The sequence below is a fragment of the Lagenorhynchus albirostris genome, chromosome 2 (assembly GCF_949774975.1).
Source record: "Lagenorhynchus albirostris chromosome 2, mLagAlb1.1, whole genome shotgun sequence".
NCBI classification, from domain to species: domain Eukaryota; kingdom Metazoa; phylum Chordata; class Mammalia; order Artiodactyla; family Delphinidae; genus Lagenorhynchus; species Lagenorhynchus albirostris.
The window spans coordinates 65,885,155-65,899,439 of record NC_083096.1 but is presented as its reverse complement, the minus strand read 5'-3'; the positions used below and the strand labels follow the sequence as shown (position 1 = coordinate 65,899,439).

The 14,285-nt window shown below is 48.8% G+C and overlaps 1 protein-coding gene across 1 annotated transcript in view; it reads right to left on the bottom strand.

Moving 5' to 3' along the window:
* LMX1A (LIM homeobox transcription factor 1 alpha) overlaps positions 1-14,285 on the bottom strand; it is a 150,405-nt gene that overhangs the window by 44,000 nt on the left and 92,120 nt on the right. Inside the window, exon 4 of the mRNA XM_060142224.1 lies at positions 2,564-2,796. Coding sequence (XP_059998207.1) covers positions 2,564-2,796 — 233 coding nt within the window. The remainder of the gene's footprint in view (positions 1-2,563; positions 2,797-14,285) is intronic.

Sequence of the window (14,285 nt, the reverse complement as noted above, 5' to 3'; positions counted from 1 at the left end):
CGTAGGCTCAGTGGCCATGGCTCACGGGCCCAGCCGCTCCGCAGCATTTGGGATCTTCCCGGACCGGGGCACGAACCTGTGTCCCCTGCATCGGCAGGCGGACTCTCAACCACTGCGCCACCAGGGAAGCCCAATATATATAGTAGTTTGTATCTGCTAATCCCAAACTCCCAATCCCTCCGTTCTCCAGTCCCCACCCCCTTGGCAACAACAAGTCTTTGAACATTATACTTTTAACACTCCTTAGATCCAACTTCTTTTTGTCTTTGCACATGGGGAGAGGGCAATACACTAGTGACTCATACTGTCTGTAGCCAATTAAAATCTGTAACTGGAAAACACTGGTCAAGACCCACACAATTTCTAGCAAGAAAAGCTAGACCACAGCATTTATGTCCATGTGAGAAAGAATGGTATGTCCTTCTGTGTCTGCATGTCTTTCTGAGGTCATGCTGGTATTTTGATCACCGTAGCACCTAAGCCCCTCGGGAATTTGAAGATTGCGCAATATTCTGCAGAAGAGACCTAGTGAGTGGGTACAGCAGGACACCGAAAGGAAAAGTAGGATGAGATAACCTACTAAGTGGAGGCCATGAAGCTCAGTTTAGGATGGGCCCAGTTACCCAAGAGTGAGACGTTGAATATTTCAGTGGCAGTGTTACCGACAAGGAGAAATTTCCCTCAGATTAAAACATCCAGGAAAATTTAAGTCTAATGAATCCAATAGAAGTTGGGATTGCCCTGGTGTCAGCTTACTTGTGGCTGCAAGCGGAGTCAGGCAAGAAGAACCAGCTGGGAGGTAAAGGAAGCAAAACACAACTGCGATGAAGATGCCAACACCAGCAGGCACTTGGTAAATAAGCACCAGCACTTACATACATTTATCTTTTATTGCCCCAAATAAAATGATTAGGTGGGCACAATGTTCACCATTTTACAGCCGTGGAGGCTGAGGCTGAGAGAGGTTCCGAAACATGCCCAAAGTCACACAGATCTAAGTGGTGCAGTCAGAATGCCCACCTGACTACCTCCAAAGCTCTCGGACTCAAGCATCGCGCCGTAGGACTTCCGTTCCATGTGTTTATTCATCCTTTAACACAGATTTTGTCAAGCACCCTCAGCGTTCCAGGCGTGTGCTAAGCCCCGTGGATACAGTGGTAAAAAAGACACACACGGTCCCTCATGGGGCTTAGCACTCCGGCAAGGACAACAAACAGCTAGGCAAGCAACTCCAATCAAGTAGGATCCATCTCACGGCAGGAGAGGTGAAGGGTAAACTCACCCGGCACATGGGAATAGGAGTCTTCCTCGATGAAGCAGGCCTTAGAAAGAAGCTTAAAAGATATGCAAGCAAGACAAAAGAGTGAGGGAGAGAGGCAGAGAGGGAAGAAACGTTTACGATGTGGAAGTGAGTGGAGACACTGATGTCTGCTGAGTGTAGAGGGGAGGGCTCAGGGGCTCCCACGAGGTTGAAGAGCTGGGCAGAGTGAGATTCCAGAGGCCTTGTAAGCCATAGTAAGGCGTTTGGAACTGGACTGTAATCGGCAGTGGCAAAAACCAGTAAGTTTACATGGATATCACCTAATTGGGTCTCCAGATTCTTCCAGGAAAACGGAGGCCAGGCTAAGACACACGCTGCCCTGTGGGACAGACATCCTGGGAAGACATTCCATGCTTCACCTGGGCCGTTTTAATTTCTCTGGCCTTGTAATACCTGCTCTAGAAGGACTCTGAACCTCTGCCATGTCTTCTCTTTTCCCTCTCCAGGGAGGGTGGGTGGGTCTTGGGTGAGTGGAACAAGTGTATTCTAGATGCTTTCTTTATGTGACCCACCAAGCCTTAGAGATTCCAGCTTTCCCACTTGACAGATGAGGAAACAAAGGCGAGAATAGTTCAGTGACTGCGGCAGATGGAATTATTGGTTCCAATCCATCATTCTCTTTAATAGTTTTATGAATCTTTACCCTGTCAGGGCCTCGCAGTACATGCAGTGTATTTCCCCTCCCTGGACTTCGGGTTTCATCTTCTGATTTGATTTGGCCAGTGAAATATTAGCAGCCATGATATGAGCAGAGGTTTGAAATGTGCTTGCATGGTTGAGCATGCCTTCCTGCACTTTTGCCACTGCCAGGAAATTATGCCCCAGCATAGCTGCTGTTTCTCAAGCCCGGACCCCAGCATGAACCACACAGAGCAGACTTGAACCTGGTCTACAGCCTAGAGCTAAGCTCGGCTGAGATCAGCAGATCCCAGGTGACTTGAAGACCTTCAGTGTGAAGCAAGGTCACTTCCATTAACCCAGAGACTTGTGGATGTGTGAATAAGTATTTCTGGTCGTACACCATAGAATTCGGGGGTAATTTGTTATGCAGCATCATCATGGCAATAGCTGACTGATAAGAGCTTACTCCAAGCTCACAAAGAAACTCCCTGGAATGCACAGCACTGCTCTGCCATGGGACCAGGGTGCCCTGGTGGCTGGCTCTCTAAAAGAGAAAGCAATGCAGACTGCCACCGCACCCCACTCTCCCACACCGCCCCCTGCCCACCACACGGCACTCACCTGAGTCTGAGGCTGCCGGGCTCACCAGGCTGAGCAGCTCCCTCTCCTTCTCATAGTCCCCTTTGCAGAGCAGCTGCCCCTCCTTCAGGACAAACTCATCGCCCTTCTGGAGCTGCCGCTCGCAGACACAACAGCAGAAGCAGCTCAGGTGGTACACGCTCTTCTGGGCCCGCATCACAAACTCGTTGGGCGCGATGGCCTCAAAGCAGCCCCCGCATTTGACAGCAAACAGCCTGGCAGCATGGGAGAAAGCAAAGCAAGGTCGGTGAGAAAGGTGGCTGGGTCCCAGGTCTCCTCTCAAGTCAACAGCGAAGGGAACTTCAAGAGCTGGGACAAAGAGGCTTGGAATGGAATAGGTTTTAAATCCAGATGATTTCTTCCCTGAGGAGGTTGCACCAAAGAATTCAGTTAAGTTACTCTCTCAAAGGCTTAAGAAAAGCAGGCTGAGAGGTGCTGGAAGAAGGGTGAGCTGAAGCCCAGCGTGTATTTGGTGTGGTCCATGGCACAGTGTTCCCAAAGGATGCCCTACAGGCTGGTGTCAGGCAGGCTGCCCAGAATCCCCAGGGGGGTGATTATGGAAACAAAATAACAATAACAAAAAGGTCCAGGCCCACTCCAATCAGCATGCAAGAGGATGGGCCCCAGAATGTGAATTTTTAACAAGCTCCCCAGGGCATTCTGACGTGTAATCTAGTTGAGAGATAAACTACATCCCAACTTCCCAGCCTGACGTTCAGTGCATTCAGCCCAGCTCTCGGGACTTAACTCTCATCTCATTTCACTTACTTTCAACCAACCACGAAGAGGGTGTCTATCTATGCCAGGCGGATGCAGTAGGTACTAGTGATATTAAGGTGAATAAAAGAAAATCCCTTCCAGAAATGAGCTCAGGCTAATGGGAGAGACAAACGTGCAAATAACTAGAGGGTCCCGGGAACACAGAAGAGAGGACAACTGTCAGGGAGTCAGCAGGGGGATTTGCATTTTATTACCCATTCAATAAATCTTGGTCAAACGGAAGACAGGAAGGTGGGCAGGCAGTAGGCCTGAAGGGGTTGGGGAGTGGATTCCCCACAGAAGGAACAGCCTGGGCAAAGGCCTGACGTCCTGCAAGTACATGCTGTGGTGGGAGCATGCTGTGTCCTCCACCAGGTTGGAGGCTGGGGGCCTGGAGAAGGGTGACAGGTGAGGCAAGTCATGACCGGATTGCACACTGGGGCTGGACAGCATCTGACAAGCAACCAGAAGCCTTTGAACAATTTTAACATGCTAAGAGCCTGTTTTAGAAAAGGAGCTCTTTGCAATGTGAAAGGTGGAGGGGAATTGGGGTTGGAGAGATGAGTGAGGGAGAGCAGCTGAGTGGTGACAAGGGGCGGCACTAAGGCAGCAGCAGGGAAGCCAGACAGGAGGGGACAGATCCAGGGCTTGGAGACTGGGAAGTGTGGGGTCGGCTCCCAGGCTCCTGGCGGCCAGAGCTGGAGGATGGTGATATGTCACCACACCTGCGCACAACGTTCCTGATTTCCTACCTCTGGGCCTTGTTATGCCTTGCCGCCCTCCTGCAAAGCCCTTTCTTCTCTGTTTAATCTACGTGAATACAACACACCCTTCAGGACACAACTGCTCCCACCTTCTCCCTGAATCCTGCCCGGACCTCCCCTACACCCCTCCGGAGTGACCGCACCTCCTCTGAACACTTTCACCATGACCTGTCTGTGCTGGTCACTGGGCAGTTACCTGGAGATGCTTCAAGACACAAGAATAGCCGATCTGGAAGCCTGGGCTCTGCCGCCCGCTCTGCAGACAGCTGTCTGCAAAACCTTGCTATTGTTAAAGATGTGAGGCCACACAATCTCTTCCAGCTCCAAAAGTCCCAAGAGCATTGCTTCCTAATGCTGACTTAAAATATCTTAATCTTGCCTTATTATTTAATTTTCCCATGTTTATAACTTATCTTGCCAACAGCCTGTATTCCAAGAACTAGGCCTACGGAATATTTATATGCCCTACAACCTCTTGCACATGGTGGGTACTCAATAAAGGTTGATTTGATTTGACCTGTTGATTTCACCTGCTCACCCTCTTCTGAAATAGATGTGCAAAGAGCCTGGCCTCAGAGCTGACCCACAGTAGGTTCCCAGTAAAGGTGGCCCATCTCTTCCCGGTCACCCCAGATCAGTAAGAGCTCAGGGCAGCCTATGAAAGATTAAAATCTAAAGTAGATTTCTCCGTTTCTCTTTCTCTTTTTTAAATTGCCTCATGATAACATAATTGCCTTTGTCAAAGCCTTGGGTATAAGCACAGAGATAACAGACCCTAAAAATATCTCTGGGATTCATTCATTATAGCATTCATTTTTCTATTTCCAAAATAAAGAGTTATTTTCTTTTTTAAAGTAGTAGCGCAATAAGGGGGGGAAATCTCTCTCAAAAACACTCTCTGTTTGTCTCCACATACCAGAGGGGTCACTAGACATGGGAAGGTCAGATGGTATAAGGGAGAGGATGGTGCCAAGCGGAGACAAAATGGGCAGAGTGAATTCATAGAGCTCCAAACACCCCTCCTCTCATCACAAAGGCAGACACAAGCTGACTCAGAGGATATCAGGGGGCTGAAGACACCCTGCTCTGCTCATGAGCCCTACCTCGGCAGGAGACAAGGAAACATAAATAACTGAAGAGCATTTTTCTATAGACAGGCCATCCGCCATGATGGCTTAAGTGTGGCCAATCCCATCTCAAAAGCTCATTCATACATTCACTCGCTCATTTAGTCTTCATTCATTCTCTCATTGATTCAGAAGCATCTACTGTGCGCTACACAAGACACTGTGTCTTAACAGGGAGGCGGGGAAAGAAAGCCCCACCCAGCAACATTCATGTTCATAAACCAGCCTACGTGGAGTGTCTGTTACGTGTCAGGCACTATCGTGGGCACAGATGGTAGAAAACAAAGTCGCCGTACTCCATGGAGCTCATATGATAGTGAGAGAAACAGCAAACGAAGAAACGAACAGATAAATAACGTCTACCCAGAGGGACTGACCTTTGGGAAACAGAATATAAGAATGATACAAAACAATGTTTCATGAATACAAAACAGAGTGGCATAAAGCCATAGTCTGTTTATAATATTTAATCACTTCTCAGCTCTAAAGCTGTACTAGTTGATGCCTAAGTCTATACACGTGCACAGTGTGTTTATCTTGGAAGCTTCCTGGATGAAGGAAAGAGTTTTGAGGGTAGAGTGGAAAAGCAGGTAAGGAGGAATTCCCAAGGAGGGAACTGGTACAAGAAAGAGGGAGGCCATTCAAACTCTTTTCGTGAAGGAAGCCAAGGCTTGGAGAAGGGATTGAAGCCGCCTCCCATGAATCTACTAGGGAACGGCCTCCCTGGACAGAGGCCAGCTTGCAGGTGACTCCAGCACAGCTCGGGATGAGAAGTGCATGTGTGGTCTCACTCTTAACCCGGACCTTGGGCCCCAACACCCATCCTCCCTGCCCTTGGCCATCAGAAACACATTAGAAACACCCATCCTGATATACCCTCCCTCTGCCTCTCAGCTTCAGAAAGGGGGGTGAGGTTGGGAAACAGTTCTAGGGCTGGTACGGCTCTTTCACCACCAACAAGGTATGTGACAGCCCCCAAAACAGAAGTCCAGGTACCAGCAGTCCTGCCCCTGCCCCCTCCCTTCCCCCAGCTGCCCGGGGTGGTTTTGCTCTCCGTGTCTGAACCTCAGGGCACCCCAGGCCCTTGAACAACTGCCTTTACTCCCCTCCCCCCATGCTGGATGCTGTGCATCGGACAGAAAACCCACCCGGTTCATCCCTGGCCCGGAGTCCCTAGACACTGTTTGCCAACCTGAGCAAACGAATCAGTACTTTAACAGGAGCTGGTCAAAGGCCCTTTGTCCCCAAGCCCTCCTTCCTTCTCCTCCCCTTCCCCAGGAATGAACTGTTAAACAGACTCAAGGCAAACGCTCCCAGGAGTCAACAAGCTCTTGAGAATCCACAGCCGCAGGTGGTGGCATCTGTGCTTGTCTAACTTCCACCCTGTTAATCTCCTCCTCCCTTCTTAATTTCATCCCCCACTCCAAAAATTTCCCCCAAGTTGGAGAAGGGAGGGTTAGGGTGAGCTCAACAAAGAAATCCCACCATGTTGACTCAGGAACGGCCAGAGGAAGTGGCAGGATTGTCTGGGCTCAGATCGTGAAATGGTCATGATTGGGCGAGGGGTGGGATACAGACCCAGAAGAGGGAGGCAGTCCCATTTCTCTCCATTCTCTGCATTGGCTGCCCCGTTCTGGGTAAAGACCAGGTTGCCCTCACCTTACTGCTCTGGCTCTCGTTACCCTCACTAACCCCAGGGCAACCCAAGGAGAAAAGGCACACGCAGTCCACCACCTGTGTGCCAGATGTGTACACAGCTGTATGGGTACCACTGTGGACCCAGCTGCCGACTACACACTTCCCACAGTTGTTTTCTCTAAGGCTCAGACAAGCAGAGAAAAGGATTTGTTCAAAAGTCCAGGTCGTAATTAAAACACAGCCTGTCTCTTCCCAACGCCCTGGATGGCGGCCCCCACAGTGACTTTGGCCTCTGAATGCTAATGAGACCTCTCTCTGGGTTCAGAGCCTGGCAGCCTGCCTGTGCTCTAGAAAGCTAAGCACGGTTTCCAGAAATGCCCAGCTCTTCTGGGCATACACAACAACTCTCAACTCTGCCCACTGTTAGAAATGCACCCACCCCTGAAATCTCTCCAGATGATTCTTTATCTCTTTGTTGCATCTGATCCCCTCACCTGTAAAATGGGGATAACAGGATCCAGCGCGGGGAGAAGCGTCCAGAGCCCAAGCTCCCTAATACTGCTCTCCTTCCTCTGCCGAGCAGTCTCCGTGGGGCAGGCGTAGGGATGGAGTGCTAGACAAGGCTGCCCTGTCCTCAGGGAGCTCACATTCTCCAGCAGGCAGCAGGCTTTCAGCCAATGACCATAGGAGGGTGTGTTTGGGGTACATAGCAGAGGATTAGCCAGAATGGCCCAAAGCAGAGCCCCATCCCCTTGGCTTGGGCTAGGGTCACCGAATCTTCTTTCTCTTCCTTCCCTCCCTCCCTCTACACCTGTTTATTCTCTTCTTCCCTCTGGCCCTTCCCCACTCCCTCTACCAGGCAGAGAAACAGAGGCTGGCTGAAATTCCATTCTATGCCTTGCCTACGTCTCTCCCAGTACAGCCAAAAGCTCTAAGATGCACAACTTGTAGTTTTGGTGAGAGAGCCGGAATCGGCAGGCTCTGCCACTTCCAAGCGGTCAGTGTGACTCGGAGCTCATCACTTAATCTTTGGCAGTCTCAGTCTGCTCAGATGGAAGAGGCAATGATGAGGCTGACACTCCTGGATTACTGAGGACTAAATGAAAACAGGTATAAGGACTTTGTGACCTATAAGGAAGAGCACAATTTTTAGTTCTTTTTATTTGCCCGGCCTCCGTCTTTTGACCTTTGTGGATTGTGTGTTTTTTTTTTACCCCGAAGGTGGCTCTCTGTGCTCAAAAGTTTCCTGAGCCCTACACTGAGAGAACACTTCTTCCTCAGCAGCGGAGTCCTGCTGACTTCTCCCAGCTTTGACATGGGCATGACTTCCTCTCCAAAGAGTGTGGCACTGACCCAGGAGATGAAGCCGGGGATGCACAGCTGGCAGGGCTGCCACACAGAGCACACGCCTTAGACAAGGCACAACCTCCCACCACAATGTGCCAAGACAATGCAAGGGAAACAGTGTTTCTTGTATTAGGTGCCACGGAGGGTAGCAAAGAAGAAAAGAAAAGGTGACCTGATTCATGGAAAGAGCACAGGACTTGATGTAGGAAGACCTGGGCTCACGGGTTCTTCTTTTACCAAGAGGCCTCAGAAAAGCCACCATCTTTTCCTGGGCCTCAGTTTTCTTATCTTTTTTGAGAAGGGGCAGACAGCTTATTTATTTATTTTTGGCTGTGTTGGGTCTTCGTTTCTGTGCGAGGGCTTTCTCTAGTTGCGGCGAGCGGGGGCCACTCTTCATCGTGGTGCGCGGGCCTCTCACTGTCGCAGCCTCTCTTGTCGCAGAGCACAGGCTCCAGATGCGCAGGCTCAGTAGTTGTGGCTCACAGGCCCAGTTGCTCCGCGGCATGTGGGATCTTCCCAGACCAGGGCTCGAACCCGTGTCCCCTGCATTGGCAGGTAGATTCTCAACCACGGCGCCACCAGGGAAGCCCCAGTTTTCTTATCTTTAATGGAAAAGTACTGCCCTAGATCAGTGTGTTACGTCAAGAATTTAGAGGCTGTGGAAGGGGAGGGTCTTTATTCCGCGTACCTCCTTTCAACCAGAGAAGCCCACTCTGCCGCACCTAAATCCAGGTCTCCAGATGGTGTTTCAGCATGACAGGGCCTTGCTATGGTAATTCTCCAAACAAGGTATTTTCCAGGACCATATCATTCACAGATACACCTATATATATATGCACACATATACATAAATGGAACAGGTAAGGCCAAATGAGGTTATGTATGAATGGACACACAAACACACAAAACATACATACACACACACCAGCTAAAACCAACAACTCATTCACATAGTCTCTTTCTTCCTATCTGTATGGTACAAATATATACGTACTTCCAGAAAGGATTTATATTACATATGTATATAGATATATGTATATATAGATATATTTTATACAAATATACAAGAAGAAATCAATTTGCTCCTAAGGCGTGTTTGAAACCCATTAGACAGGATAATTTCTTTTTATTTTTTTTAATTTTTTATTTTTTTTTTTTGCGGTACGCGGGCCTCTCACTGCTGTGGTCTCTCCCGTTGAGGAGCACAGGCTCCGGACACACAGGCTCAGCGGCCATTGCTCACGGGCCCAGCCGCTCCACGGCATGTGGGATCTTCCCGGGCCGGGGCACGAACCCGTATCCCCTGCATTGGCAGGCGGACTCTCAACCAATGCGCCACCAGGGAAGCCCTCTTTTTTTTAAAAAAACTAATTTATTTATTTATTTTTGGCTGCATTGGGTCTTCGTTGCTGTACGTGGGCTTTCTCTAGTGGTGGCGAGCAGGGGCTACTCTTTGTTGTAGTGCGCAGGCTTCTCATTGCGGTGGCTTCTCTTGTTGCGGACCATGGGCTCTAGGGTGTGTGGGCTTCAGTAGTTGTGGTGCACGGGCTCAGTAGTTGTGGCTTGCAGGCTCTAGAGTGCAGGCTCAGTAGTTGTGCACACGGGCTTAGTTGCGCCGTGGCATGTGGGATCTTCCTGGACCAGGGCTCGAACCAGTGTCCCCTGCATTGGCAGGTGGATTCTTAACCACTGCACCACCAGGGAAGCCCATAGGCTGCATACTTTTTAAATTCACCCCCATTTTTATGATTCATGCTTTTATTATAGGGTTGGGGATCCTGCTCTGTAGCTAAGGAGATAAGAATGTTTCCAAAGCAGATATGAAGGCTTGACACTTGAGAAACTCCTAGAGAACATGTCTAAGGCAATCAAGACAGAGGCCAGACCCCTGGGAAGCAACAGCACACCCTGCGCACTGTAGGAGTTACAGCAGAAAGACAACCACGTGCCAGGACCCCTTGTGGACACCTGGACTTTGATGCTGGTTACGTGAGCTCAAGAAAATCATTCCACATTCAGAATACGGGGGTCCTAATGGTTAGAATATATTTCATCCCCCAAATTATTTTACTACAAAGAAAAAGCAGCTTGTAGAAGATAGGAAAAAAGGAAATTGGTCTTCACTGAATAGTCACTTGGTGCCAAGAACTGTGGTGCTTCTTACATTCATTACCTCACTAAATTTACGGGGTAAGAGCAAACAGGACTATTTTATGAACCCAAAGAGAGCCTTGTCATATTTCAGCTCAGCTTGGTTCACGATGCCTCTCTTCCACAAGAGAGACAGACTCTGGGAGGGCCGATCCATAGGTTCTTCTCTATACATCCTCTCTGGCACTCTTTTCACAGGAGAAATAAGGGAAAAGATCAAGCAGCTAAGACGGAGGCCTGAGCTCCCGCCAAGTTTCCTGGGTGGGCCCATGGCTTTGTAGGAGGTCCTGAGACCCTGCTGCCCACATGCAGGTGAAAGGCAGGAGTTAGGAACCAAGTTGATTCCTTCAAGCTACTCATCTCTTGGGCCCCAAAGTATCTGAAGGGATCCCCAAAAGAGCTCTCTCCTCTGTGGATTTATGTTAAGAACAAACAGTGTCCAGTAGATGCTTAGACCCAACACCACCACGCCCAAGAGTCTACTCTGATTGCAAAAAGATGGGGAAACAAGAGAATTCCTGTTGGAATCCCAGTCACTGGGGGATTTGGTGGGTCACTCTTTTCAGAATACAGGTAGAAATGTAGGCCATGGGGGTTGGACCCAGAAAGACCCAAGAAAGCCCAGCCAGAAAGACTGAGCTGTAGAAATAGCAGGACAAGGAGGCAACATGGTATTCATCAAATAAACTTAGGTCCAAGTCCCTGCTCCTCCACTTATTAGCTATGTGATCTTGATCAGGCTATGGCGGCATTAGTTTACTCATCTATAAAATGGAAATAATAAAGGGACTTACCTCAGAGAGACACGATAAGAATTAATTGAACTGACACATTAGAACTGCTTAGCAGAGTGCATGGCACATGGTAAATCCTCAGTAAAAGGGTAACCCTTGGGCTTCCGTGGTGGCGCAGTGGTTGAGAGTTCGCCTGCCGATGCAGGGGACGCGGGTTCGTGCCCCGGTCTGGGAAGATCCCACATGCAGCGGAGCGGCTGGGCCCGTGAGCCATGGCTGCTGAGCCTGCGCGTCCGGAGCCTGTGCTCCGCAACGGGAGAGGCCACAACAGCGAGAGGCCCGCGTACGGAATACTAAAGAACATGGCAGCCTCATGCAAACCCAGATCTATCCCAGGGTAAGGGCTTTGAGACTCATGAAGGCTGAGCAGAAACATAAGGGGAGCCCCCATTATGATACTGTAGAAGGTTCCTAAATCAAGAGTACGTTTGGAAAGACTGAGACCTTCATTAACCTTGACCCAGAGTACTGCATACCTCAAAGGGAGCCTCTCAAGGCCTCCACACCATAGACAATTAAGTGGAAGGATGGAAAACAAAATAAATACACGAAAAACCCTAATGCCAACTTAAGGCCAACTGACGGGATACTGTTTTTTCCCACCAAAATAAGAAATCAGAGCCACTTTTAGCCTTGGACAGCAGACAACTACAGATCATGCAGCCTTTCCACAGACAGACACTGACAACACTATTTTTAATCAGATATATGAACACTTTGGTCTAGAAAGTAGGAGGGGGTTTTTATACAGCTCTTTAACAAGAACACAATAATCTGCCTATCACTCAATTTCCACCCTCTCCACCAGGGGGCAGCATAGCAGCATGCATTAACTGCCATGTTGACTTGGTAACTGAGGTCATCCAGGCACCAAGACAGCGATTGGCCATATGCCAAAACTGTCTGTCGGGAAAATCTGCCGCTGGGAGTCTGGGAGACCATGTGGCTAAAAAGAAGGAGAGATGGTGAGAGAGAAGAGTATTCAAAAGTACTGGGAACCAAAAGCATGGCTTGTGGCCTTAGAAGTAGTGACACAAGCAACCTTGTCAGCTGGCTCAAGGTCTCTGTCCTTGAGGCTGAGCCAACACCACCACAATAAGCAATGGAGCCCGTGGTCCTGGGGCGGTGGGAAAGTCTGCAGGGACAATAGGAGTGGCAGGATCTTCTATAGGAGACAGTCTCAATACTCTGCAGTGGGGAGAAAATGGAAAACAATAAGTGGCCAGCAGAGCCAATCAGAGTCTCTGTCTCCCTGGGGCTCCTGGGGAGCTGTAAGAAGGACCATACAATGGGATGAGAACTGCTAAGTGTGATGTCTGCACGTCCCAGAGGCTCCGTGAGGCTCTGGCTTCACCGAGAAGTGCAGGATAACACAAACAGCTCATCACTGATGGCAAATGTTGCTGGCAATGGGCAGCTTTTACCTTGAAATGGTGGACGGAGTACTTTTCTTGTTCTCACAAAGCATCTGTTCCAGAACCAGCCAGGCAGAGTGGGAAGAGCCTGGCTTTTGGAGTCTGATAGAACCTGGATTCAAGTCTTGATTCCACCTTTGAGAACTTGAGCAAGCTATAGACTCCTTTGGAGCCTCAGTTTCTTTATCTATAAAATGAGATCATAACTGTCCCACAAGATGTTTTGGAGCTTAAATAAGATAATGTATCAGAAGGATCTGATACATACTAGCTGCTCTCAGTAAGTGGCAGCTCTTAACTCCCTTTACTGAAATCAATTTAACGTATCTGCCCATGTACGTATTTGTATAAGATCATTTATTTCAAGACAGCCAACGGAGCCAAAAATAGAACTTCATGAGCATCTCAAGGCTCTGTTCTTCATTACTATAACAAATTAAATCAAACTTCAACAAGCCTTTCATATGTTATCAGAGAAAAGACAAACGGACAAATATGAAAGGACAAATACTCGAGAGGAAACAGGGTGCATTTCATTCAGGCAACCATGGCTATGGTCTACCCTAACCCAAAGTCAATATTGACATTAGCCAACCAGTGGCGACCAACACCCACTTTCATTGCCCAACACCCAACATATGTTCAGGAAGTTGGCAGCTCCATGTTTGACCAACCAGAGCCAACAGTTGCTATTTGGTTAATGCTGACATTATCTGACAAACGTTTGGAACAGACCCTTTGCCTGTATCACTTCAGTTCTCAGATGACTGCCTCTCATGGAGGCTGCTGACCACTGTATGGACCTACACTGAGATGCCCATATTCTTGCCTTGTGCCCCTAACTGTCAGACCCCCCACCCCAAGATTAGTCCACCTCCCCCCTCATTTTATAAATGGAAAGAAACCAAGGCCAGAGAAGGAGCAGTGACTACCCCTGACCACAGAGAAAGTTCAGATTATTGAGACTCGGTTAACAATCAAGATATAAAAGAGGTTATAACATGGCCCAGCTAGGGATGGAAACGTGTCCCCCAGGCTCTTAAGCAGTGCCCTAACCAGCTGAACGAGCAGACAGTGTACGTCAGTGAGCCTCTCCCGCTTAGAAGCTCTCGCTTTCCCCTCTCCCTCTTCTTTGCCGAAACCTGGGAAGCTGACTACCAGTCAGGCCACGGAGCAAAAGACTGCGGTGAAAGCATGGATTCCAATAACCCAAGCCAAGGTGGCACGATTTATATTACAGACTTTCCATATTGTCACACAGACATGCAAAATGGCAAGAAACATAAAACAGACATACAGAAAATACATGTTTCCTTTTTAGGGAATTAAAGGTTTGGTTTCCTTTGAAAAATGTCAGTTTTCCTTTCCCTTCATCCTCATTAGCCTCCTGGGACACTCTTAAACATACCCAGCAAAGAACAGAGCAGAGGGAATGAGGTATTTTTAGCTGATATTCTGGGCACAGATTCCTATTGTTCCACAATTTTTGGCTTGACTGGATGGCACGTGGCCAATATAATGTATACGCTTACAAAGAATGTATGTTTCCTGGGCTCTGTGTGTGTGTGTGTGTGTGTGTGTGTGTGTGTGTGTGTGTGTGTGTGTGTGTGTGTGTATTAATAGTAAGAAGGACAAGGACATTATTGATGATGTTTTGATGGGAAAGATTCTGAGATCCCAGCAGGGGTAACACCGAGCTCTCCATGAAT